Source organism: Musca autumnalis, unplaced genomic scaffold (assembly GCF_047663935.1).
Source record: "Musca autumnalis isolate F117 unplaced genomic scaffold, ASM4766393v1 scaffold_5, whole genome shotgun sequence".
NCBI classification, from domain to species: domain Eukaryota; kingdom Metazoa; phylum Arthropoda; class Insecta; order Diptera; family Muscidae; genus Musca; species Musca autumnalis.
Genome location: NW_027412088.1, coordinates 26381876 through 26409734, shown reverse-complemented (window position 1 = coordinate 26409734; position 27859 = coordinate 26381876). Strand labels below are relative to the sequence as shown.

The 27859-nt window shown below is 35.8% G+C and overlaps 2 protein-coding genes across 3 annotated transcripts in view; one reads left to right on the top strand and one right to left on the bottom strand.

Moving 5' to 3' along the window:
• LOC141405572 (uncharacterized) overlaps positions 1-27859 on the bottom strand; it is a 396796-nt gene that overhangs the window by 228324 nt on the left and 140613 nt on the right. The gene's annotated exons all lie outside the window — the stretch shown is intronic.
• Positions 1-27859, top strand: part of BBS4 (Bardet-Biedl syndrome 4) — a 132375-nt gene that overhangs the window by 74760 nt on the left and 29756 nt on the right. Inside the window, exon 9 of the mRNA XM_073990071.1 lies at positions 265-575. Coding sequence (XP_073846172.1) covers positions 265-575 — 311 coding nt within the window. The remainder of the gene's footprint in view (positions 1-264; positions 576-27859) is intronic.

Sequence of the window (27859 nt, the reverse complement as noted above, 5' to 3'; positions counted from 1 at the left end):
CATTAAGAATAAAAGTACACAGTCTCGATATGTATGTAGGTGGGTGGGTGCATTGTTGCCTGGCTATGTGTGTTGGTGTGTGCGTGTGTGTGTGTATTTGCCATATTATGACTATCTTATTAACAACACAATATGGTATTGTTTTCTATGCTTCTTAATCTTTGTGTTTTAACTTTTCTATTTTGTTTCTTTTTTTCTCGTTCTCCTCCTATACCCCCTTACCGCTTGCGCATTTACCTCACATTTATGCTGCTGTTGCCGTAGTATGTCTACGTAAGCTGGAGGATTTTGATAATGCCTACACCGCATTTGAACGTGCCAGCAGCATATCTTTGGGTCGCTCATGGAAACCAACAGCTGGCAGTGCAGCGAATGTGGGCGAGAATGCTGCTGTTGCTGGACATGATGGCAGTAGTGGCAGTGTGGATGCTGGTGCTGGATCACAGTCCCGAAATCCTTTGATACATTTAAATTTTGCCCTATTCTGCTATGAAACCGGACGCCTAGCCATGGCCAATGAACAATACAATCGTTTCGTTAGCTCAGCCCAAGACCTGGTGGCATTGCCGACCGAAGTAAGTTTGTCACAATTAAGGGATTTACAATGGATTTACTCGGTGGGCCAGTGGCAATGACAGTGACCCTGACACTGACACTGAGATGGCGCACTGGCCTTAATTAAAATGAGAAATTTAAACAAAAACAAAAAACCTCCCTCTACACACACACAGGCACACAACAAAAAGACAATCATCAGAAATAAAAAGCAAAGTAGAGAAACGCAACAAACACCAACTTTGAATAGAAATCAAACACAAAAAAATAATGTGAAAAATGTTTCAACAAAAAAAAGCTTAGCTATTCATTTAAATGAACTTTTTGTTGTTGCAGTTTTTTTTTCAGTTTTCTTTATTTTCATCCCGTTGCCCGGATATATTAAAACAACATCCTTAATTGAAATCATTATTTGTAACAATCTTCCATTATGATTATTTGCTAATTTGCATAGCTGTGCAAATTTTCGCTTCCGTAATTTATTTTAAAGCTGTTGCTGAAGTTGATGATGATGCTGATAATGCGGAGGGACAGTGGTTGTAAAAGAAGAGTTTTATATTTTTACGTTAAATGAAAAAGAAGTCATCTTATCAGAACGATTCTCTGATGGAGGAGATAGAAGACTTTCTTCCGGTCTTTAATAGATAGAAGACCTCATATTGGTCTTATATAGACGTCAGACCTTCTTTCAGACTTGAATTAATAGTAGACCTCCTGTTGATCTTCTACACGCAGAAAAATTTATGTTAGAAATATGTTTGGATCCAAACAAATATATGTTTGGGACTGGTTGCAAACAAATATATGTTTGCAACATTTTGTAACATATCTCAATTTGATATGTTTGGGTAAAACATATTTTTTATGTTAGAACATAACAAACATATATATGTCATATCGGACTTCTTAGATAGAAGGCTTCTCATTCGTCCTCTGAAAATAGAAGATCTCCTTTCGGTCTTCCGAAAATAGAAGACTTGCTATCGTTCTTCTATTAATAGAAGACCTCATGTAAGTCTTAAATAGATAGAATATAGATGCCTTCTATAGGTGGGTTTCTAGAGATACAAAACCCCCTTACTATAGAAAACCTCCTATCGATCTTGTGTAGATGGAAGATCTTTATTTGTTCTTCTAGAGGTAGAAGATATTCTATAGGCCTTCCGAAGTCTTCTTTAAGTAGAAGAGCTCCTATCGTTCGTCTATAGATAGAAGACCTCCTATCGGTCTTCTATAGATAAAAGACCTCATATCGTCCTTCAAGATATGGAAGATATCCTATCGGTCTTCTGTATATAGAAGAAGTCCCATTGGTCTTCTATAAATAATAGGGTTCCTATCAATATTTAATAGATAGAACGAAGACCTCCAATCGAACTTTCATAGATAAATGACTGCCAAGAGGCCTTCTCAATACTGAAGACCTCAAATCGGCCTCCTGTAAACAGCAGACCTTCTAGATAGAAGACTTGCTGTCGTTCTTGTAGACATAGAAGACTTCATATCAGTCTTCTATAGATAAAAGAACTTCTGTTGGTCTTCTAGCAATAGAAGACCACCTATCAGAAGTCTATAGGTGGAATAACCTCAGCTGGTATTTCTATAAATAAAAGACTTCCTATCGTTCTAAAGGACGATGGAAGATCTCCGATCGTATTTCTCTACACACAGAATACCTCCTATAGCGGTCTTGTGTAGATAGATATCGCGGTCTACGACCTCCTATCCCGGTATTTTATTGATGGAAGAAGACCGCAATAGGATATCTTCTATCTATAGATGACGGCGATAGGAGGTCTTCTATTTATAGACGATCGTGATAGGAGGTCTTCTAACTGTAGAAGAGCGCAAAATGAGGTCTTCTATCTATAGAGCACCGAGATAGGAGATCTTCTATCTACAGAAGACCGCGATAGGAATCCGTTAGGAGGTATTTCATAAAACGAAACCATACATAGAAAACCGCGATAGGAGGTCTTTTATCTATAGAATACCGCGATAGGAGGTCGTCTACGTACAGAACACCGCGATAGAAGGTCTCCTATGTATAGAGCACCGCGATAGAAGGTCTTCCATCGATAGAAGACTCCTATAGGAGGTCTTCTACGTATAGAAGACCACGATAGAATGTCTTCTATCTATGGAAGACCGTGATAGGAGGTCTTCTATCTATAGAAGACCGCGATAGGAGGCCTTTTATCTGAAGAAGACCACGATAAGATGTCTTCTATCTATAGAAGACTGCGATAGGAGATCTTCTTCTTTTAATGGACCGCGATAGAAGGTCTTCTCCTATAGAAGATCGCGATAGAAGGTCTTCCATCAAAAGAAGACCGTGATATGAGTTTTTCTATCTATAGAAGACCGCGATAGCAGATCTTCTATCTAAACAAGGCCGCGATAGGAGGTCCTCTATCTATAAAAGATCGCAATAGAAGGGTATTTTATCTATAGAAGACCGCGCTAGGGGGCCTTGTAACTATAGAAGACCGCGATAGGAGGTCTTCAAACTATAGAAGACCACAATAGGAAGTTTTCCATCTATAGAAGGCCGCAATAGGAGATCTTCTATCTATAGAAAAGGCCTTTTATCTATAGAGGACCGTGATAAGCGGTCTTCTATCTATAGAAGACTGCGATAGGAGATATTCTATCTATAAAATACCGCGATAGGAGATCTTCTATCTATACAAAGCCGCGATAACAGGTCTTCTATCTATAGCAGACCGCGATAGAAGGTCTTCTATCTATAGAAGACTGCGATAGGAGATCTTCTATCTATAGAAGACCGCGATAGGATATCTTCTATCTATAGAAAGCCGAGATAGGAGGTCTTCTATACATAGAAGACCGCAATAGGAGATCTTCTATCTATAGAAAAGGCCTTTTATCTATAGAAGACCGCGATAAGAGGTCTTCTATCTATAGAAGACTGCGATAGGAGATCTTTTATCTATACAAAGCCGCGATAACAGGTCGTCTACGTATAGAACACCGCGATAGAAGGTCTTCTATCTATACAAAGCCGAGATAGGAGGTCTTCTATATATAGAAGACCGCAATAGGAGGTATTTTATCTATAGAAGACCGCGATAGAAGGTCTTCTATCTATAGAAGACTGCGATAGGAGGTCTTGTATCTATAGAAGACCGCGATAGGAGATCTTCTATCTATACAAAGCCGAGATAGGAGGTCTTCTATATATAGAAGACCGCAATAGGAGGTATTTTATCTATAGAAGACCGCGATAGAAGGTCTTCTATCTATAGAAGACTGCGATAGGAGGTCTTGTATCTAAAGAAGACCGCGATAAGAAGAAGATTGCAATAGGAGATCTTCTATCTATACAAAGCCGAGATAGGAGGTCTTCTATCTATAGAAGACCGCGATAGAAGGTCTTCTATCTATAGAAGACTGCGATTGGAGGTCTTCTATCTATAAAAGACCGCGATAGGAGGTCTTCTAACTATAGAAGACTGCGATAGGAGGTCTTCTATCTATAGAAGACCGCGATAGGAGGTATTCTATCGATACAAAGCCGAGCTAGGAGGTCTTCTATCTACAGAAGACCGCAACAGGAGGTATTTTATCTATAGATGGCCGCGATAGGAGGTCTTCTATCTATAGAGGACTGAGATAGGAGATCTACTATCTATACAAAGCCGAGATAGGAGGTCTTCTATCTATAGAAAACCGCAATAGGAGTTCCTTTATCTATCGATAGAAGGCCTTCTAACTATAGAAGACCGCGATAGGTCTTTTATCTATAGAAGACTGCGATAGGAGGTCTTCTATCTATAGAAGACCGCGATAGGAGGTCTTCTACCTATAGAAGACTGCGATAGGAGGTCTTCTATCTATAGAAGACTGCGATAGGAGGTCTTGTATCTATAGAAGACCGCGATAGGAGGTCTTGTATCTATAGAAGACCGCGATAGGAGATCTTCTATCTATACAAAGCCGAGATAGGAGGTCTTCTATATATAGAAGACCGCAAAAGGAGGTATTTTATCTATAGAAGACCGCGATAGAAGATCTTCTATCTATAGAAGACTGCGATAGGAGGTCTTGTATCTAAAGAAGACCGCGATAAGAAGAAGATTGCAATAGGAGATCTTCTATCTATACAAAGCCGAGATAGGAGGTCTTCTATCTATAGAAGACCGCTATAGAAGGTCTTCTATCTATAGAAGACTGCGATAGGAGGTCTTCTATCTATAAAAGACCGCGATAGGAGGTCTTCTATCTATAGAAGACCGCGATAGGAGGTACTCTATCTATACAAAGCCGAGCTAGGAGGTCTTCTATCTACAGAAGACCGCAACAGGAGGTATTTTATCTATAGATGGCCGCGATAGGAGGTCTTCTATCTATAGAGGACTGAGATAGGAGATCTTCTATCTATACAAAGCCGAGATAGGAGGTCTTCTATCTATAGAAGACCGCAATAGGAGTTCCTTTATCTATCGATAGAAGGCCTTCTAACTATAGAAGACCGCGATAGGTCTTTTATCTATAGAAGACTGCGATAAGAGGTCTTCTATCTATAGAAGACCGCGATAGGAGGTCTTCTACCTATAGAAGACTGCGATAGGAGGTCTTCTATCTATAGAAGACCGCGATAGGAGGTCTTTTACCTATAGAAGACTGCGATAGGAGGTCTTCTATCTATAGAAGACCGCGATAGGAGGTCTTCTACCTATAGAAGACTGCGATAGGAGGTCTTCTATCTATAGAAGACCGCGATAGGAGGTTTCCTATCTATAGAAGACTGCGATAGGAGGTCTTCTATCTATAGAAGACTGCGATAGGAGGTCTTCTATCTATAGAAGACTGCGATAGGAGGTCTTTTATCTATGCAAAGCCGAGATAGGAGGTCTTCTAGCAATAGGAGCTATTTTATCTATAGAAGACCGCGATAGAACGTCTTCTATCTATAGAAGACTGCGATAGGAGATCTTCTATCTATAGAAGACCGCTATAGGAGATCTTCTATCTATAGAAGACAGCGATAGAAGGTCCTCTATCTATAGAAGACTGCGATAGGAGGTCTTCTATCTATAGAAGACTACGATAGGAGGTCTTCTATCTACATATATAAGACCTCGGTAGGAGGTCTTATATCTATAGAAGACCACGATAGAAGGACATCTAACTATAGAAGACAGCGACAGGAGTCTTCTATCTATAGAAGACCGCGATAGGAGATCTTCTATCTATAGAAGACCGCAATAGGAGGTATTTTATCTATAGAAGACCGCGGTAGAAGGTCCTCTATCTATAGAAGACTGCGATAGGAGGTCTTCTATCTATAGAAGACTGCGATAGGAGGTCTTCTGCCTATATAAGACCTCGGTAGGAGGTCTTCTATCTATAGAAGACTGCGATATCTTCTATCTATACAAAGCCGAGTTAGGAAGTCTTCTATCTATAGAAGACCGCAGTAGGAGTTCCTTTATCTATCGATAGAAGGCCTTCTAACTATAAAAGACCGCGATAAGAGTATTCTAACTATAAAAGACTGCGATAGGAGGTCTTCTATCTATAGAAGACCGCGATAGGAGATCTTCTATGTATACAAAGCCGAGATAGGAGGTCTTCTATCTATATAAGACCGCAATAGGAGGTATTTTATCTATAGAAGACCGCGATAGAAGGTCTTCTATCTATAGAAGACTGCGATAGGAGGTCTTCTATCTATATAAGACCTCGGTAGGAGGTCTTCTATCTATAGAAGACCGCGACAGGAGTCTTCTAGCTATAGAAGACTGCGATAAGAGGTCTTCTACCTATAGAAGATATCCTATCGCGTTCTTCCATAAATAGAAGACCTCCTATCGAAGTCTTATATAGAAAGAAGATCTGTAATCGCGGCCTTCTATATATAGAGGAACTCCTATCGTGGTATTCTATTAGTAGAAGACCTCCTATCGCGGTTTTCCAATGATGAATACTCCCTGTAGGCCTTCTAAATATAGAATACCTCATATCGCGGTATTCCATAGATAGAGGAACTCTTATAGTCGTCTTATATTAATAGAAGCCCTCTTATCGCGGTCTTTTGTAGATAGATGACCTACCGCGGTCTTCTATTATTAGAAGCCATCCTATCGCTGTCTTCTATAGATAGAAGACCTCCTATCGCTGTCTTTTAATGATAAAGGACCTGCTGTCGGCCTTCTAAATATAAAAGACCTTCTATCGCGATCTTCATAGATAGAGGAACTCCTATCGCTGTCTTCCAATAATAGAGGACCTATCGCGGTCTTCTATCGATAAAAAACTTGCTATCGCTGTTTTCTATTAACAGAAGACCTCCTATCGCGTTCTTCTATATATAGAAGATCTAATATCGGCCGTCAGAATTTAGAAGACCTGCTATTACCCCGGAAGACCGTGACCTTCTAAATACAGAAGACCTCATTTGCGGTCGTCTAAATATAGAAGACATCTATCGAGGTCTTCTATAGACAGAAGACCTCGTAGTTGCAATTGCTTCTTATTGCTGATAAATTGGAAAGATATTCAGTAACTTTTTATTCAAATATTTATATAATAATATATTTGAAAGGCTTAAATGTCCTTCTTATACCATAACCACCATTTTAGTTTAATTTTTTTTTTCAAAGCAGCTAATTTGTGGTTAGCCGCTAAATAATTAATTTCAGTTTAAATGAAAATTGTTTCGACCACTAGATGAGGTCAGGCGACCACAGTATCCTTAGGGTAAAATATATTGCAGTTCGAAATGAAAGAAAAAAGGAATAATTTTTCGCTTTGCTTGTGGTTGTTTAATTATTATAAGCATTAAATGAACAACTGAATGTTTTATTGTCCAGGCAATTTTACAACAAACTGTTGTACGGTAATCAACAGGAAACAACAACAAAACACGAATGGGGTAATTAAAAGGTTGTGGTGTTGTGGTTGATGTCGGGTAAAATATATATTTCCATAAACCTACATTGAGTATTGAAATAACCAACGGATAATTTAGCTCGAAATAATTAACTGTTATTTACAATGGAATTATTTTGCTGTGAATGAGTTTTTATTGTTCGATTTTAAAATCGATTAAAAGGGGTTTAAATATGAGATTTCCATTATTATAAATTTCAATTATTGTTTATCTAATTGACATATTATTAAAAAAACATTGAAAACAGAAGGTAGATGCAGTCTTTATCTGTCTAAAAATTTTAGGTACCAACTTCCACAGTTTATTCTAGGTCAAAGTTTAAATTTTGAATTCTTTACATATTTTGCTTCAAAATATGAGTGTTTTAGTGATTTTTATATATTTCCACTAAAAAAGGTCTAACGCTAATAAATAAATTATAATAATAAAAATATATTTTTTTTTAATTCTTAATTAATTTTTTAAAAATAGTTTTAAGCACATTTTTAAATTAAATGTTTTTTAAAACATTTTTAATTTTTTTTCTCAGAAATATACATTTTTGTTTAAATAATATTAAAACACGTGAACAAAGGCTATAGCCGCACATAGGGGAAATGTATATTAAAAGTTGATTAAAACTCCTAAGAAGCTCATTTGTAGTCCGATTGACATAAAATTTGGCACAAATCATATTTTCGGTCTAAAGACTAACATTACAGCAAATAGTGAGAATTTGTCCATATTTATATACAGCGCCCATATATGTATATTGACATCCGAGTTTAGATAAATCATACACAAAAAGCGCTATATACATTTGATAGAAGCGGAAAGTTAAATAATGCATCCAAATTTAGCCGGTGTCAAAGTATGCCTAATTTGGTTCAGTTCAGTTCAGATTTATATGTAATCCCAATATACATATTTTTATTCCATATTTTGTTATAGTTCCACAAAAGCCACAATATACCTCAGATCACGAATATATTTCATAAACTGTATCCTAAATTTTTGCTAAGTCTGTTTCGATTAGATTTAGATCAAATCGGTTCAGATGTAGATTTTGCTTACATACATATATATTTTTTTAAACAACACTAAAAAATATTGATTTTGTCACAATGATTTTTTTCCTTAGGCAAAGATTGTTCAAACCGGTTTAGTCAAGATATAATCCAATATGCATACATACATATATGTTTCATCCCTTTTCATAGTGAACTCACCATAATGGTGATAATAATTGGTACCTATACGATAAAATTAAAAACAGGACAAATTTATTATGATTGTTCTGTAAATACATACATATTTAAACTATGTATATAACTAAGAAAATTTAATAATCAATGACTGACCTGGCCCTGACTACGTCAGTATCATACAACCGTTGGATAATACTGCAGGAGCGTGAATTAATATCAGTCGGGGACTTCGGATGCCAGGGGTAAAAGTCAATATCCAATTTTAAATAATACAAACAGTTTTTCGTAAGTGCATAAATTTCCTTAATCACGCCATTATTTTATTTGACTAAAATTTATCTTTTTGCTGAGAATATGCAAATAGGTATTTACTTTTACGTTCGACAGTTCACGTTTCCAAAATATTTTTAAATTCCCACCGATTTCATTATTCATATTCTTCTTGAGAAAAAAATGTTGCTGAATGGCACAAACATATATAAAAATGTGGATTTTTATTATGAATACGCCAGAACGCAAATAAAATAAAAAGTTTTGGCGAACGCTAAAAAATCTTTCTATATTTTAAATATTACCTTACCTTAAAATGTTTATATTTGGAGCCTGATTTGAAAAAAATTTATTTTTTCCGAATGGCGCAAACATGCGCAATTTTTTATGATTGAATCAAATATTCGAGACTTAAACTCATAAAACATCAGAAGGAACTATGATCTGGAAACAACGGGGAAATAGACTTCTTCAATTTTGAAATTTGAGTTATCTTTGCCAACAGACATATACCCTCAGCATGTGTGGATTGAAACAGTTTTTTCTCCAAAAAAAAAAAAAAACTTATGTATATAGGGAGTTTTTCAAAATGTTGGGCTTATTAACCGACAAAAATATGGATTGGATTGAAGCTCACAAATTTGCGGAGGATATCTATAGATAGGACTTTTTTACCATACTTGCCTAAGAAAAAAATAATATCGCTGTTTACGGCCACTAGGAAAACCTTCTGTAAACATTTTCAAAAGATCCTCGAAAATACCCTTAACCACACAAAAGTGTTGAACATTGGTACCAAGGATTGGATCGATAGGGCCCAAATTTGAACAAATTTAGAGATCAAAAGTTTAGACCAAATCGGTTCGTACGTTTATGAGATATCGCGCGTACCATTGTATCGAATATTTTAGAACTTTATTGGGGGAGATACCGAAAGGAGTGGACCTATAAGCACCACCTTCAAATATTCAAGATGGGACGAACGGAATATTCGGTTCGAGCTCCCAGCCACTACATACGGTGCCATAAGGGTTTTTACAACTTTCGGGCTGTTTTCTCAAGAAGTATGGACTAGCCCCTGAAATAACTTTTACTGTTGTAATTGAGGCAGCGATTGCAAGTTGCTTCAGCAAAAATCAAAGTAATTCGAGAGCAGGTCTTAAAGTGGATATATCCGAAATTTATGTGCGAGGTACCTGAAGGAGTGGACAAATATAGTCCGTTCGAGAGTTATCTGGCGATCCGACCACTACACACGGTGGAATAGGGTTTTTTTTGCACCTTTCAGGCTATTTTCTCAGGAAGTATGGACTTGCCCCTGGTGAAACTTGTACTGTCGCATAGAGGACAGTTAATACAAGTTGCTACAACAAAAATCAAATCGATTCGAGAGCAGTTCCTAAACTGAACTTTTCCGAAATTTTGTGTGGGAGTTACCCGAAGGAGTGGACCGATTGAGTCCATATTGGAACCTCATCTAAGTCTAGTAGAAGCTTCACGATGTGGAAAGTATGGACCAAATCGGTTATTTCCTTCAATAGTTATCGTGCGCACAAATTTTCCGGACATTTCCGAACTTTTGTGGGGGAGGTACCGGAAGGAATGGACCCATATAACCCATCTTCGAACTTAAACTAAGTTTGGACAAAATATTAGAAAACCAAATTTTCGACCTAATCGGTTGATCCGTTCGAGAGTTATCGTGCGCTCCAGCCAGCCTGACAGACGGACGGACGGACATGGCTAAAACAACTCCAAATTTTCTGAAACACATTTCGTCCAAACATACTTGGGGTCTACAACCATTATTTCGATTAGGCACATTTTGCCCTCGTTAGCATAAATGTTGAGGATATAAAAATATGCATGAAAAGGAGATGTATCACCACTATTAAAGAGTTAACGACCCAAAAACTATCTGAATATTTTAGAAGCTTATCGTGGTCCGAGACTTAAGAAAAACAATAAATTTTGAAAAATATACATTTTCGCGAAAATAATATCATTTTAATGTTCATCAAATTTCTTAGTATTAGAGCATGTACTTTTTTCCTTTCATTACGGCCGAGTTCAATCGACTACTGCGTTGGATTGGTTAACCTCAGAAAGTTGCGGGTGGAAATAGCGAATGGAGAAAAGAGTCAGGTTGCTGAATATCAAAATGTTTTTCACAAAAATGCGATTTTCGACCTCTCTGTAGGTCGGGACGGGCCCGACTATGTAATATCCTACACCACCACCCCTGTGTATTAGCTTTTTACTTATAAGCCTCACTAGAGAAGTTATACTCTATTAAAGTTGAAAGTAGTTTTCTCTGGATCTGAAAAAGCCAAAGGTATTTTCGATTTCCATGGGCTCCAACAAAACCGAAATGGTACATACAACCCCTGCATAATTTTTGTGTATCACAGTGTAATTAAAGTTTTGGTCCCCTAAGTTGAAAATATTCAAGGATTTGTTTACGGCGGAAATTGGTATATCAAACACCACAGTCGTGGCAACATTGTTGTCACGTATATAACCCTGACCTTTAACCTATAAATATATATGGGGATTTCTGAGTGAAATTGGACACTTTTTCAAAATGAGGTTTTTGATTTCATTTATTTTTTGCTGTGTTGATGCTGCAGATCATCAGCAACACATTTTAATATATCTCCACATTTTTTGGACTAAAGGTTCCAGAGAGGATTTAAAGTTGAAATATGCAATGGTTGAACCTGTCGTGGGCACAAAAAACTTCATTTAGTACACTGCTGGTGCACTAATTGCTAAACCATTCGTAAAATCGCAAAATGAAAAGGGGTTTAAGATGTTTAAGATAAATTCCCAAATAAAGCAACAAAACAAATGTTAAAAAAATTATTTTTGTATTTTTTTTTTTTTTTAAATAACAAATGTTTCAAACTGGTATAAAGAAAAAATTGTATTGACTAATTTTAAAAAATTTAAAAAAACTAGTAACTATTCGAATCCCACTACCAAATAAAGCTTAAAATGTTTGTAAATAATCGTAGTTTAATAAAAAATCAAGAAAATCGAAAATCGAATCATTGCTAAAATTTGATTTTAAATATTATATCGCCAAAATTTACTCCAAGCCCACTGTGCACATTTTTTCTATTTTTTATTAAAGAGCTGATAAAACAATAAAACATACAAAAAAAATATTTTTTTTTCCAATTGGACCAATTTTAAAGATGTTAATAATATTAAGAGTATTTCTTTGTACATAGTTTTCATAGACTTCGACTTAGTCAAAAAAATCTGAAAACATACTTAAATGTTTTGCTGATGAGCAGCATCACCACAGCAAAAAATAAAGGAAATCAAAAAACGCATTTTGAAAAAGTGTTCGAGTTCACTCAGAAATCCCCATATATGTATAACACTGTACAACAAAATTGAACTTTTTTTTTAAATTACAAGAAACCCCGCACAGATTATGTACCCAGCAAAATTTGAAGGAAGGTGTTCTTTGCGATGACGTGATTTCATGTCATCTTTTGCATTGGTTCAAAGGAAGGCGTGAAAGATCCGATCTTTTCATTAGGATTTGAACCAATGCAAAGGAAGTCGTGAAAGATCCGATCTTTTCATCAGCATTTGTACCCATTCCATCGATCCAATAGAGATGATGTTTGTGTTTTATTTACACACCTGTTTATTTTCATTTCGGTATGTTCCAGTACTGCAAAAATCTACTAATTTTTACTATTTTTTTCCGATAACATAAGGGAACAATTGTTATCGTAGTAAAAATTAGTAGATTCTTGCAGGTTCTGGAACAGACCAAAGTTGTTAGAACTGTCGTCGTGATGTTGTCTTACATTTCCTGCATATCAGACAACTAAAGCTTCTAAACAATTGGTATTTTATGAAGCTCGAAATGTCTGCAATAAAAATGAAGTTCCAATCATCGAGCTAAAAATAGAATCGGACTGCACACATTGCTACTTTAAAAGTTCCCTTGTCTGTTCTAAATCTGACATAGAACGAAATCAATCAAATCTCGCTTCTTGGAATTTGAAAAAAAGTCCGAAACGAAAAGGAACAAGAATCTGAAAATAAAGAAGAAACGACTTTTGGAAAGAAACAATTAAAAATAAATTAATTAAGCATAAATGGTATTTTCCAGAAAAAGTCTCTCCTCCCCGTTCGTTACATTTTGTTCTTAGAGATCCCTAAAGTAAGCCGAGTTGTAGTCCCTACATATTTTCGTCACTAAACAAAAGAGTATAAATTACCAAAATGTTGTTATAAAATAACAAAATTATAAAATAAAAGTAATTTACGAAATAAAAATACTTAAAGGAGTGCATTTGGAGTCCATGTCGAAATCTGAACTGGTGATGGGAAGATAATTGAAAAAACCTTTTGTAAGATGAAAGAATATCAGTTGTGGAGAACGGAGGAAGTAATCTTTTGCGTTGCAGCGGTGGTGATTACATTGCAATTTTGGATGTAAACTTTTGAAAAGCTAAACTGATAAATTAATTGTAGTTATTTCGTGAATTCGTTTGAATTAATAAAGAGTTTTGTTTGTCCATATTTCAATAGAGCATTTCCATTTTCCAAACAAGATATGAAAATGTCATGCCAAGGGGTTGGTGAAAATGACATGCCAAAGTATTGGTTAAAATGACGTGTCAATGCATTGGTTAAAATGACATGCCAAAGCATTGGTGAAAATGACATGTCAATGAATTGGTTAAAATGACATGCTTAGGATCCATAAAAGAACGTCATCTTTTGGGGGTCACGCTCATATAAAATTCATGAGTGAAAATGACAAAAAGATGACATGCCAGATCACTTGCACCCATGATTCAACTAATGATTTTTCATCGAAGATTTTACTGGGTAAGAGGACCGAAAAAAAGAAGACACGTGTATCGGCGTTTTGAAAGTTCACGTCGGGAAGTAACCTAAATAAGCGTGGCAAGTTCCGCCAATGAAATTTGATTTAGAACATTTCTTCTTTTGACACAATCCCCAAAAAGTGAAGTATTTTAGGAGATTTTGACTCAGTATGGAATAAATTTTAACAAAGAGTCTAAAAGTTTAACAAATAATTTCTACCTATAATTTTCTTAACAAAGTATTTTACTTACTTGTTCTGGGACTTATAGTGAAATTTTGTGTTGAATATTTCTTCTTTTAACAACTTTCGTCTAAAACCAAATTTCATGTTACTTTCATGCATCAACTCGAAAAAAGAACAAAACAAATTTTTTAAAAAAATATTTGAGTCTTTTGTTGGCAAACTTGATGTATATATTTTCATGGTATATATTGTAAATATATATTTCATTTATTCGGCGACTTATATTGGATGGAGAATATTTTTGTCTTTGACGTCTTCTATCTAGAATGAAGTTTTGTGGGACAAAACTTAATAAACTCAGATAAAGTACAACATTAACCCTAAAACGTGATTTCACTTTTGGCAGATTCCTGGCGTTTAGGTACGATTTAGAGTTTTGGCGTATTCGGGGACCTATAGTAAAATTTTATGACCAATAATTTTGTAGAATATTTTGATCTGATACGATTACATTTTAAAGGAGTTTTTAAACGTTTTTGAAAAAAGAGACCAAAAAGACCCGTTTAGTGACTCGCATGAGGGTTAATTTTTTTCATAAAAAGATACCCCGCATTGTTGTCAGTAATATTGCCAAAGACACTTTATACCTAAAATGCAAGGATTCCTAGGAATCTGGTGTCGAATATTTCAAAACCTGTAGAAATGGGCGAAACTTGCCCCGCCTATTTAGGTTACTTCCCGACGTAAACTTTCAAAACGCCGATACACGTGTCTTCTTTTTTTCGGTCCTCTTTCATAATCTGGCCGAAATATCTTGTAATTATTTTTTGTGTTGTACAGTGTAATAGTTGTTCGTTCATCCACAAAATAAACATACGTATGTATACCAAAACTTTGAATGTTGCTACCATGTAATTAAGTCGTTATCTTTCATACCATTCGTTGTCCACTCGGACCACAACACAGACAATACATACACATGTTCCCTTGCAAGTATATCCTTACAATTCACACGTACATATATGGAATGTATCAGTTAACCACATGTTGAAATTGTTGTTGTTTTCACTGTATTGGTTAAATATTTATTGTTATTGACCAAATGAATGAATGAATGAAGAAGACACACACACACACAGAAACGAAATAAAAACCAGATAATCACCTACCGAATAATATGTTTTCCGATTGTTATGGTTGCTTTTATTTTTTTTATGTAGCTTTTACAAGTCGTGTAGTCGTATGTTAAGAGTCACCCTATATATAAGGCATCAGTCATATTACACCCTCAAATTATTATTATTTTGTAGTTAAGATTTAAGCACAAATAAATTCTTTAAAAAAATACACATAAAAATCCTTAATTTTTTATTGAAAAATTCATATTTATAACTGTAGTTTAACTTTTTATAGGAGACCACATGTATTTTTATACCCTACACCACCCTGTGGTAAGGGTATTATGTGTTAGTGCATTTGTATGTAACATGCCTAAGGAAAAGAGATAGACCCATAGTTCCTTCTAGGGATATGCATGGAATCACTTTCTGAGTCGATTTATGCATGTCCGTCCGTCCGTCCGTTCATAACGTACAGGTCGCATTTATTGTTCGATTTTGCTGAAAATTGGGGAAGATCATTTTTTTTAGCCTAATGAAGAACGCTATTGCTTTTGGTGAAAATCGGTTCAAATTTGGATATAGGTCCCATATATATTTTCGGCCGATTTGAAGTATTTGGTGCACGAAAGACGTTATATATGTCCGATCTCAATGAAATTTGGAATGTGTGACAGAATTTGGTCTAGAAATAAGAGTGCCAAATTTTATCGAAATCGGTTTGGATTTGGATATAGCTCCCATATGTATATATTTTTGGCCGATTTTTGGCATTTGGTGAACGAAAGACGTTATATATGTCCGATCTAAATGAAATATGGAATGTGTGACGGAATTTGGTCTAGAAATAAGAGTGCCAAATTTTATCGAAATCGGTTTGGATTTGGATATAGCTCCCATATGTATATTTTCGCCCGAATTACGGTATTTGATGCACTAAAGACGCTATGTATGTCTAATTTTGATGAAATTTGGAATGTGTGACGGTGTTTGGTCTAGAAATATATGTATGTGCCAAATTATATCGTACTCTGTTCACATTTGGATTTAGCTCCATATATATATTTTACCTATTCACAGTGGTGTAGGGTATCATATAGTCGGCCCCGCCCGACTTTGATCTTTTCCTTACTGGTTTCTTATAGATCACAAGATATTTTCTTAAATAAGACCAAAAGAACAACATCTAACAGAAGAACACAAAGACTTCTTATTATAGAAAACCACAAAGTCTTGTTTTTATAGAAGACCACAATGTCTTCTTCATATAGAAGACCACAAGGTCTTCTTCTTATAGAAGACCACAAGGTCTTTTTCTTATAGAAGATCACAAGGTCTTCTTCTTATAGAAGACCTCAAGGCCTTCTTCTTATAGAAGACCACAACGTCTATTTCTTATAAAAGACCACAAGGACTTCTTCTTATAGAAGACCACAAGATCTTCTTCTTATAGAAGACCACAAGGACTTCTTCTTATAGAAGACCACAACGTCTTTTTCTTATAAAAGACCACAAGGATTTCTTCTTATAGAAGACCACAACGTATTTTTCTTATAAAAGACCACAAGGATTTCTTCTTATAGAAGACCACAAGGTATTCTTCTTATAGAAGGCCACAAAGTCTTATTTTTATAGAAGACCACAAGGTCTTCATCTAATAGAAAACCACCAGTTCTTCTTCTTATAGAACACCACAGAGTCTTGTTTTTATAGAAAACCACAAGGTCTTTTTCTTAAAAAAGACCACAAGGACCTCTTCTTATAGAAAACCACAAGGTCTTCTTATAGAAGACCACAAGGTCTTATTATAGAATACGACTTTGTCTTCATATAGAAGCCCGTATACTCTTCTAATAGAATATCACAGGGTCTTCTAAAAGAAGACCACAGGGTCTTCCTATAGAAGACCACAGGGTCTTCCTATAGAAGACCACAGGGTCTTCCTATAGAAGATCACAAAGTCTTCTTCTAATAGAAGACCGCAAGGTCTTATTATAGAAGACCACAATGTCTTCTTTCCGAGAACCACAGGGTCTTCTTTTAGAAGTCCACAAAGTCTTCTTCTAATAGAAGACCAAAAGGTCTTCTTATAGAAGACCACACGGTCTTATTATAGAATACGACTCTGCCTTCTTATAGAAGCTCGCATACTCTTCTAATAGAATACCACAGGGTTTCTAATAGAAGACCACAGGGTCTTCCTATAGAAGACCGCAGGGTCTTATTATAGAAGACCACAATATCTTCTTTCAGAGGACCACAGGGTCTTCTTTTAGAAAACCACAAGGTCTTCTTCTTATAGAAGACCACAACGTCTTTCTCTTATAAAAGACCACAAGGACTTCTTCTTATAGAAAACCACAAGGTCTTCTTCTTACAGAAGACCTCAAGGTCTTCTTTTTATAGAAGACCACCAAGTCTTCATCTAATAGAAGACCACAAGGTCTTCTTATTGAAGTCCAAAGAGTCTTATTTTTATAGAAGACCACAAAGTTTTCTTCTAATAGAAGACCACAATGTCTTCTTCTTATGGAAGTTCAAAGGGTCTTTTCCTAATAGAAGACCAAAAGGTCTTCTTATGGAAGACCAAAAGGTCTTCTTATGGATGACCAAAAGGTCTTCTTCTAATAGAAGACCACAAGGTTCTCTTATAGAAGACCATTAGGTTTCCTACAGAAGACCAAAAATATCTCCTCATAGAAGAAACAAAGGTAAACTTATAAAATACAAAAACGCTATTTTTATAAAAGAATACAACGACTTCTTCTTACAGAAGACCACAAGGACTTTTTCTAATAGCAGACCACAAGGTCTTCTTATAGAAGACATCAAGCATTATAGCATTCTTTTTATAAAAGCCCACAAGGTCTTCTCATAGAAGATCACAAGGACTTCTTATTATATAAAATCGATAGGTGTTCTTATAGAAGACACAAGGTCTTCTTACAGAACACCAATTGGTCTGCTTATAGAATACCAAAAGGTCCTCTTACAATTGATCAATAGGTCCTTTTGTAGAAGACCTTTTACAGGAGACCAATTGGTAGTCTCACAGAAGACCAACGGTCTTCTTATTGGCAGCTTATTTTTATAGAATGCCAATAAGTCATCTCATAGGACATAACAGGGTCGTCTTAGAGAAGACCGATAGGTTCTCTTATGGATGACCATTAACTATTTATACCCTCAGCATTTATGCTAACGAGGGTATATCACGAATATTGTCAATTATTTCATATTCCATTTCAGAAAAAAAGGATAAATTTTTTTCGCGCAACGATTTTTGATATGTAGGTTAAGAAAAAAATTCCCAGTACGATTCTGGTCGCGAGCCAATTTTTGGTTGTTGCGGACAAAAGTTATGGCGCTTTTATTTCGCTTTCTAAGAAAGAAAATATTATAATGAGCACCATTGTTACAAATAAGTTCTCTCGAAGTGACTTCAGCGAGTACATTGCATAATACCTGCAAAATGTTACACAGAATTCGCGGAATGTACATAAAACTGATAAATTATTGAATATAAGTCAACTTTTTTCAAAATGAAGCCCCATTTAGTGGTCATAAAATTACATAAATTTTTTTTGTGGATCAAAACTTCACGGCGAATCAAATGAGACTACAATCATACAGATTGGTGTTATAGTTTCGATGTTACAGCCAAAATAAGCACATATTTTGGTCAAAAAAATAATTTTTTGTTTGAAAAATATTTTTCTCATGCATTATGTAGTAGAAAATATTGTAAAAATCTATAGGAATACTTCCTTCATTTTGCTTAATTCTCCCAATAAACTAGACGGATTTTGCTTTATTGACATTCGTATTAAAGCTTTCCCATTAGGGAAGGTAATTGGGTTGATGAGGATATATGTCGAAGCTTCTGAAATGGAAATAGAGGTCAAATAACCCATTATATGCATTTTAAAATACGTGTAAATCACGTAATTATCAAAATCATTTTGTCCGCATGTGATTTTCATGTACAGCAAGACCATATCTATTAAGTTGTATATATTTTTCGAAATACAATTTGCATCTTAGCACTAAAGTGCATACAATTTTTGTCCGCATCCGATTTCAGTGTCCACCATGAAAATCTACATCGATATATATCTATTTGATGGCGATCAATCAAGAATCGTGGATGTAGCATCACACACTATTTTTTGGGATAAAATGAATGTAGCTTCCATATCAGTGAACTTTTCAAATCTCTGTTTCCGCTAAAACGAAGATGCTGCACTAGTTTTTTCATTGCAGTGGAAACGATCCGCAGAAAACGCGATAAAATACTCGATATTTTCAAAACCAATTTTAGGTGATTTTTCTACTTTGGAATTTCTCGCAACTCGCGTTTTAGTAGATGGATTTTCACGAGGAAAGATTTATTGGATCCGGAACGTAAAAAACTAAAATGTGCAATGGAGTACGAGGTATTCTAGAGACAATTGCAAATATTAGACCCGAAAAATATGATTTTTAGAAAAATGTTCGCACAAAATTTCCGCATTTGGATGCAGATTTCTATGAAGATGTGCCGACTACATTCTCAATATACGTATAAAATAACTCAGAATCGCAAGTACTACAATCCTATATATGATTTTTTGAAAAACCTGTTTGCGGAATGAAATTAGAAGAAAATTTCAAAAAACACTGTAAATCTGGCTTCAAAATGTCAGCATCATTTAATGGTAGAAGCAGTTCAAATTTTGAAAAGTAACACAGTAGTGAGATGATCCTTATTTAGTTTGCTTCAACTTTTACTTTGACAGGAAAATCGAGAGAAGTGTGATTTACTCACAAATCGAGAGAAAACAAAAAAAAGACATGGTGGCTTCAACCCAGTTTTACCCATTTTTTAACATAAATGTAGTCACAGCTTCCACGCAAATTATTTTTTAAGGCCAATATTTTTTGCCACGTCCAAAAACATTTCATTTTATCCAAAAATATTTAATTTGTATAATATATAATCACAAGTCGCGTGTTGTAAAAGGGTAAACCTTGGCTTCAGCTACATTAAATTTTCAAAAATATATATTGGTGATATACACTTTCATACGGACAAAATGTGCCTCATCGAAATAATGGTTTTAGACCCCAAGTATGTTTGGACGAAATGTGTTTCAGACAATTTGGAGTTGATTTAGCCATGTCCGTCCGTCTGTCCGTCTGTCTGGCTGGCTGGAGCGCACGATAACTCTCGAACGGATCAACCGATTCGGTTCAAAATTTGGCTTTCGTAATATTTTGTTCGATGATGGGTTATATCGGTCCACTCCTTCCGGTACCTCCCCCACAAAAGTTCGGAAAGGTTCGGAAATTTTGTGCGCACGATAACTCTTAAAGGATGTAACCGATTTGGATGAGATTCCAATATGATAGATGAGATTCCAATATGGACTCAATCGGTCCACTTTTTCGGGTACCTCCCACACAAAATTTCGGAAAAGTTCAGTTTAGGACCTGATTTCGAATCGCTTTGATTTTTGTTGTAGCAATTTTTAGTCCCTGCCCCCCATACGACGCTATAAGTTTCATCGGCGGCAAATCCATACTCTCCAACGGATCAGCCGATTTTGTGCAAAATTTGGCCTTCGTAATATTTTGTCCAAACTTAGTTTAAGTTCGAAGATAAACCATATTGGTCCACTCATTCAGGTATCTCCCCCACAAAAGTTCAAAAATGTTCGGAAAAACAGTGCGCACGATAATTCTTGAACGGAATAACCGATGTAATCCATACTTTGCACATCCTAATATATCTACCAGATATAGATCAGGTTCGAATATGGACTATATTCTTCCACTCCTTCGGGTACCTCCCCCACAAAATTTTGGATTAGTTCACTTTAAGACTTGCTCTCGAATCACTTTGATTTTTGTTGGAGCAACTTGCTGTCGTTACCTCCATTACGACGGTTAAAGTTTTTTTCAGGGGCAAGTCCATACTTCTTGAGAAAACAGCCCGAGAAGTGTAAAAGTCCCTATGTAACCATACGTAGCGGCCGTAAAGCATGATAACTCTCGAACTGTTCAACGATTTGTCCAAAGCGTTTGTCATATTTTGCCCAAACTTAATTTCTGTTCGGCAAGTTCAAATGTCCATAGGGGGCCACAAAATTCTGAAAAGACACTAAATAAATTCGATCTATCTTAGATGATTGTGCTGAGGGTATATCTTTGTCGGCAAAGCCGACTGACACTTTTTACTAGTTAATATTAATTTTTAATTGGTTTCTCGTTGGAATCGAGCTTAATGATCAATGATCCAAGGAAAAAGGCGAAACATTCATGTCACGTAGTGGTGGTTGTGGGGGTTCGAATCGTCGGCTTTCCTTTTTATACCCTCAGCCTTTAGGCTAGAAGGGTATATACACTTTGATACGAAAAATGTCTGTCTGTCTGGCTTGTGCGCATGACAACTCTCGAACAGTTCAACCGATTCGAACCAAGTCCAAACTGAGTTTAAATTCGAAGATGGGCCATCGGTCCACTCCTTCTGGTACCTCCCCCTGAGATATTGGCCTAAAAGCTCCAAGAAACCCTGACGGCACCAACCAAAATGGCAAATCCGCAAGATAATCCTCGCAGGGAGTTTTTGATTGATGCAGGCTTTGCGCATCGTATTATTTCATCCAGTCCAGTATGGGATTGAACTATAGACTATATCGGTCCACTCCTTCGGGTACCTCCCCACATCGTTTTGACTCTTTTCCAGTAGATTGTTTGAGCGGCCTCATTTACAATGGTACATTTTGTTCCGGAGTAAGTCAATACTTCCTAAGATAATGGCCCAAAAGCTTCAAAACCCTGTCGGATATTGTGCAAGATAACTCTAAAACTTTTTCAAAAATTTCTTTAAAACTTATTTTAAGATAATTTAATATTTTGAGTCCTTTATGAGGAAGTTTGGTTGCCAAAAATGTTTGGTATATGTCAATGATTTGGTATAAGCCCACGTTACGGTACCTACTGATTTTAAAGTAAACTCGTGATATAAAATCAATATATTTTATATACGGCATAATTATTGTGTTTGGTTTGGTTTTGTTGTTTTTTTTTTCTTGGTCAGAGGCTGAGTGTATTTCTCCGTCAGCACAGCTGACTGATACGTACTTACTTCTTTTATATAAGATCAATATATCCTCTTACAGAATAGCAACAGATCCTTTTGCAGAATTTCGCCTTCTAGAAGGTTGTTTTACAGAAGACCACAATGTCTTCTTAACCCTTTCGGCCCCAACGTTGCTTATAAGCAACTTCGATTTTGACGTCGTTTTATTTAAAACTAACGGAATTTTTTCCTCAAAGAACACATTGCTTTGGCTAATTGTAGTCCTAAGAATGCAAAAATTATAAAAAAGTGCCAGTTGTATCCCGATCAAAAGAATTACGATGCATTAGTCAATGTGAAGTCTGGAAAATCACGGCATGTCAAAAATCGATGTGTACAGTCCAAATTATTTAAATCGTTTCTAAATCAAAATGTATGAGCTTTATGTTAAACTTTAGTTTTGGATTCTTCAAAAGTAAGGTCAGAGGTATACTCCTATATTATAACATTTATATTTACATAATTGCACAAAATAATGAGCAAATAAATTTTAGATAAAATGTACTGTATCTTCCGAAATAGGTGGGGTAACGCCCACCAATTTATGTTATGTCTTATTTTTGACTTTTACTTTAATGCTATGTTTTTAAAATAATTACTAATGCGAGGAAAAAAGTTCGGGGCCGAAAGGGTTAAGAGGCCCGCAAGGTCTTCTTATAGAAGACAAAAAGATATTTTGATAGAAGACCACAAGGTCCTCTTATAGAAGACACAATGTCTTCTTTCTGAAGACCACAAGGTTTTCTTATAGCACACCAATAGGTATTCTTATAGAAGACCAATATGTCCTCTAATAAGATCATCTAACTGAAAACCAATAGGTCTTCCTATAGAAGACCATTAGCTCCTCGTATAGAAGACCATTACGTCTTCGTATAGAAGACTAATATATCTTACTACAGATGACCAATTGGTCCTCATACCAAAGGTCTTCTTATAAAAAACATCAGGTCTTCTTAAGAAAACCAATAGATCCCCTTACAGAAGACCAATATGTTCTCTTATAGATGACCATCTTACAGACTACCAACCCATCCTCTTACAGAAGACCAATAAGTCTTTCTATACAAAACTAACAAGTTCGCCTTATAGAAGAATAAATGGTATTCTTGTTGAATACCAAAAGATATTTTTATAGAGAACCACAAGGTCTTCGTATAGAAGACCTTATGGTCTTCGTTTTATAGAAGACCACAAGGTCCTCTTATAGAAGACACAAAGTCTTCTTATTGAATACCACAAGGTCTTCTTATTGAAGACCGTAAGATCTTCTTATTGAAGACCACAAGGTCTTCTTATTGAAGACCACAAGCTCCTCTTATAGAAGACACAAAGTCTTCTTATTGAAGACCACAAGGTCTTCTTATAGAAGACCAATATTCCTTCCTATAGAACACCAAAAGGTCCTTTTCCAGAAAACCAATAGGCCTTCGTATAGAAGACCATTAGGTCTTCTTACCAAAGGTCTTCTAAAAGAAGAACAGAAAGGCCTTTTCATAGAAAACCATAAGGACTTCTTATAGAGGACCACAACGTCTTCTTATAGAGGGCCTATAGACCCATCTCTTCTATTGGTCACCGATCCTGTTATTTTTTTTTTCTTTCTTTTTTACAGTCACAGTTTCAATGAATATCTCTGTCGGCAAAACTAACACTTTTTCATTTGGTTTATTTCAAGCGAACAAATATGTTCCACCCTAGCAGAGCTATGGGTAGAAGGAATTTTCGTTCGAATCGTGATGTAGGAACAGGCCATCAATGCACAAACACATCATGCAATCGAAATCTATCTGAATGGCCGCCGTTGTTATTTCACGGCGTAGACAATTGTCATTTGATTTCCACACTTTCTAACATCGCCCACAAGTTATCCGAATACCAATGAAATTGAATACGAGGAATATGTGTTGATAGTGGGTGAGTGATAACAATGGCTTTGTTCTGTGTTGTGTTTGGTTTTTCTCTCCTTTTGCACGCGCACGGTAAATAGGACAATGTAATTGAATACTCAAGCAACTGCCACGTGCAATTTTTTGGTTTTGTAGCAAAGAAAAACTAATAGAACAGCAAAAAAAAAAAACAAATAAGATATTTTTCTATCATACTCATATATCCCAATTCAAATTCCATGGAAACTTTAATTTGTTCCTCTGCAAGAGAATAGTTTACATAGTTCCCAGGAAACAAAAAGGTTTTGTAATTGAAATAGGTTTCATCAACCGAATGACAAATTAGAGTTAATTCTTGTGGAAAATGTGGTCAAAACGGAAATACCTCAAAGTGGCAGATAGGGTTACCATCTGTGATTTAAATACATATATTAAATAATTATTTGGTGTAGTTACTATCTGATTGGAAAAAATATATTTTCATGGACAGGGAATTTAGCATGCGTGCACAAGACAGGTAACAACCTGTACTTAATCGAAATTGTGTGAACTTTTGTGGATGAGGTAACCGATGGAGCTTAATATAGACCTCTTAAAAATATTACGTTATACAAATCTTGGACCAAATCTAACATTCCGAGAGATATCGTGCGCAGCTGTCATACCTTCAGTAAAAATGTAAATATGATACGTTTACTACACGTCGTGTGGGGTCCTTAACCTATAATTTATTGAATATTTAATGAATTATATTCCAACTGGAAATAAGTTTGAAAGACATATTACTAGGTGGACTAAATCCGTTGCTCTTTTCGAGAAGCATCCACCAACTCAGCATCCTCCTCACTCATGCGGAAAATATTGAACTTTTAAGTCGATAGGTAAAATACCTCTTAAAAGGGGTGTTCTATAGCTAGAAGACTTTTTACAGGGGACTTCTTATGATAAAAAAATCTATTGACGGCAGACATATTAGATGTGTCCCCAATAGAAAGAATACCTCTTCATTATCTCATATAAAAAGAATACTTCGTAAAGGGGTCTTCAGTAGATGGAAGACCTAATGGAAAAAAGTTTGGAAGACATATTATTAGGTGGACTAAATCCGTTACTCTTTACGAGAAGCTTCCTCCAACTCAGCATCCTCCTCACATATGCGGGAAAATAGTGAACTTTTGTGGACCATTTTTTAATTAATTAATTGAATTAATCGAGCTAACATGGCCTAAGGAGTTTTGTATTGAAAATGACTTCTAGCGAAGTACCACTCACCCAACCACTATGCTACGATCGTTTCGCTCGTGGTTTAGGCCACCTCAGGCAGATGACCTCTTATAGCGGTCTTCTATGGTTGGAAGGCTTCTTAGGGTGCTCTTCTCAAGATAGAAAATAGCTTACTGTGGTCTTCTCTAGATAGAAAACCGCTTATTAAGGAAGGGAAGGAAATGGGGATCAATAAGGAAATTACCCTTTAAAGTGGTATTCTATAAATAAAATGACTCTTTCAGGGGTATTAAGTAGATAAAAGACCTCATATATGGGTATTCTATTATCACAAGACCTCTTCTTGGTGTCTACTTATAATAGTCTTCCATAGTTAAAAGGCTTCTTCGAGGGTCTTCTATAGATGGAAGACATCTTAAAATGGTTTTTAATTGATTCCTAAAGTGGTATCCTATAGTTAGTAGACATTTACAAGAGGTCTTTTTAGATAAAAGACCTCTTAAAAGCGCCTTAAATATACAGAAGACACCCTTAAGATAACTTTTACCGACAGAATACCTCTGAAAGTTCTCTTCTATAGATAGAATACCTCCTAAAAGAGTTCTCAATTGACAAAAGACTTCCTAAAGTGGTCTTCTATAGGCAGAAGACCTCTTAAAGGGGTGTTTTCTAGGTAGTATACCCTTTAAAGGGGTCTTCATTAGGTAGACCACCTCTTGAATGGATTATCTATAGGTAGAAAACCATTTAAGGGGTGTTCTATAAATTGACGACTTCCTGAAGATCATTTCTAAAGACTTCTCTATACAGAAAATACCTCTCATAGGTGTCTCCTATAGAAAAAATTCCCCTTTTTAAGGGGTATTCACTAGCAAGAAGAAGAACAACTCGTAAGGGTGTCTTCAATAGATAGAAGACTGCTCACAGGGGACTTCTTACGATAGAAAAAATCTTAAATTGTTTTCTGTAGATAGCTGACCTCGTAGTAGGATAATACTATAGGTAGGGTAATCCTTATATAGATAGAAGACTAATTGACAGTGTCTCCTAAACATAGAATACGTTAAAAGAATTTTCTATAGACATAAGACCCCTTAAAGGGGTATCAATAAGTAAATGACACCTTAAAGTGGTAATCTTTAAATTAAATGCCTCTTTCAGGTGTATATGTAAATAAAAGTCCTCCTATATGGGTATTTTATAAATAGAAGACCTGTTATTGGGGTCTTTTGTATATAGAAGATCTCTTAAAAGGGTCTTCTAAAGATAGAAGACCTCTTATTGGGGTCTTTATAGACAAAAGAAATCAAAAGACATAAGGCATCTTTACGATATCTTCTACTGATGGAAGGCCACTTAAAGGTCTCTTCTATGGATAGAAGACCTCTTGAAAGAGTTTTCAATTGACAGAAAACTTCTTAAAGTGGTCTTCAATAGGCAGAAGTAGGGTAACCTATCCCTTGTTCGATTAATCGACTTTTTGCAGTCAAAAAGTCTAAAAATCGTAGTCGACTTTTGTCTGGAGCGAAAATCGCATAATCGATTATCTTGTGATCGATTTTCGAATTTGCCCCTTGAAATTTAAAATCGACGAATAATCAGTTATAATCGATTTTCTGAGGTTATGGAAAAGTAGAAAGTCGAGTCTTAGGACAACTGAAATAATCGCCAGACCGAAAAATCGCATTTTTAGTTTTAGACCAAAATCTAAAAGTCGAAAAACCGATTATTGCTGTCCATTACCTATCCCTAGGCAGAAGACCTCTTAAGGGACTCTTCTATAGGTAGAGGTCCCTCTAAAGGGGTCTTTTATAGGTAGAAGTCTTTTTTAAAGGGGTCTTTTATAGGTAGAAGACCTCTTAAAGGGGTCTTCGATAGTTAGAATACCTCTCAAGGGAGGGGTGTATAGGTAGGTGTTCCCATAGGTAGAAGCCATTTTACAGTGGACTTCTTATGATAAAAAAATCTTCAATTGTTTTCTATAGATAGATGACGTTGTTGTAGAGTTAACCATAGATAGAACATATCTTAAAGGTATTTTTCTATAGCTGGAAGATCTCTTAAAAGGGACTTTAATAGACAGTAGACCTCTTTCGAGGGTTTCTTCAATAGGTAGAAGACCTCTTAAAAGAGTCTTCAGTTGACAGAGGACTTCCTTAATTGCTCTTCTATGGGTAGAAGACTTGCTAAAGTGGTATAACACCTCTTAAAGGTTCTTCCATAAGAAGAAAACCCTTTTAAAGGGGCCTTCAGAAGGTAGAAGGCCCCTTAAAGGGGTATTATATCCTAATTTGGTATTATATAGGTAGAAGACCTCTTAAAGGTGTAGAAACCCTCTTAAAGAACCCTTCAGAAGGTAGATGGCCCCTTAAAGAGGTCTTTCATCTACTGAAGACGCCTTTACGAAGTATTCTGTTTATATAAGATATTTAAGAGGTATTCATTCTATCAGGGACACATCTACTAGATCTTCTTAAAGAGATTTTCTGTCAGTAGAAGACCACTTTAAAAAATTCTATAGGAAACC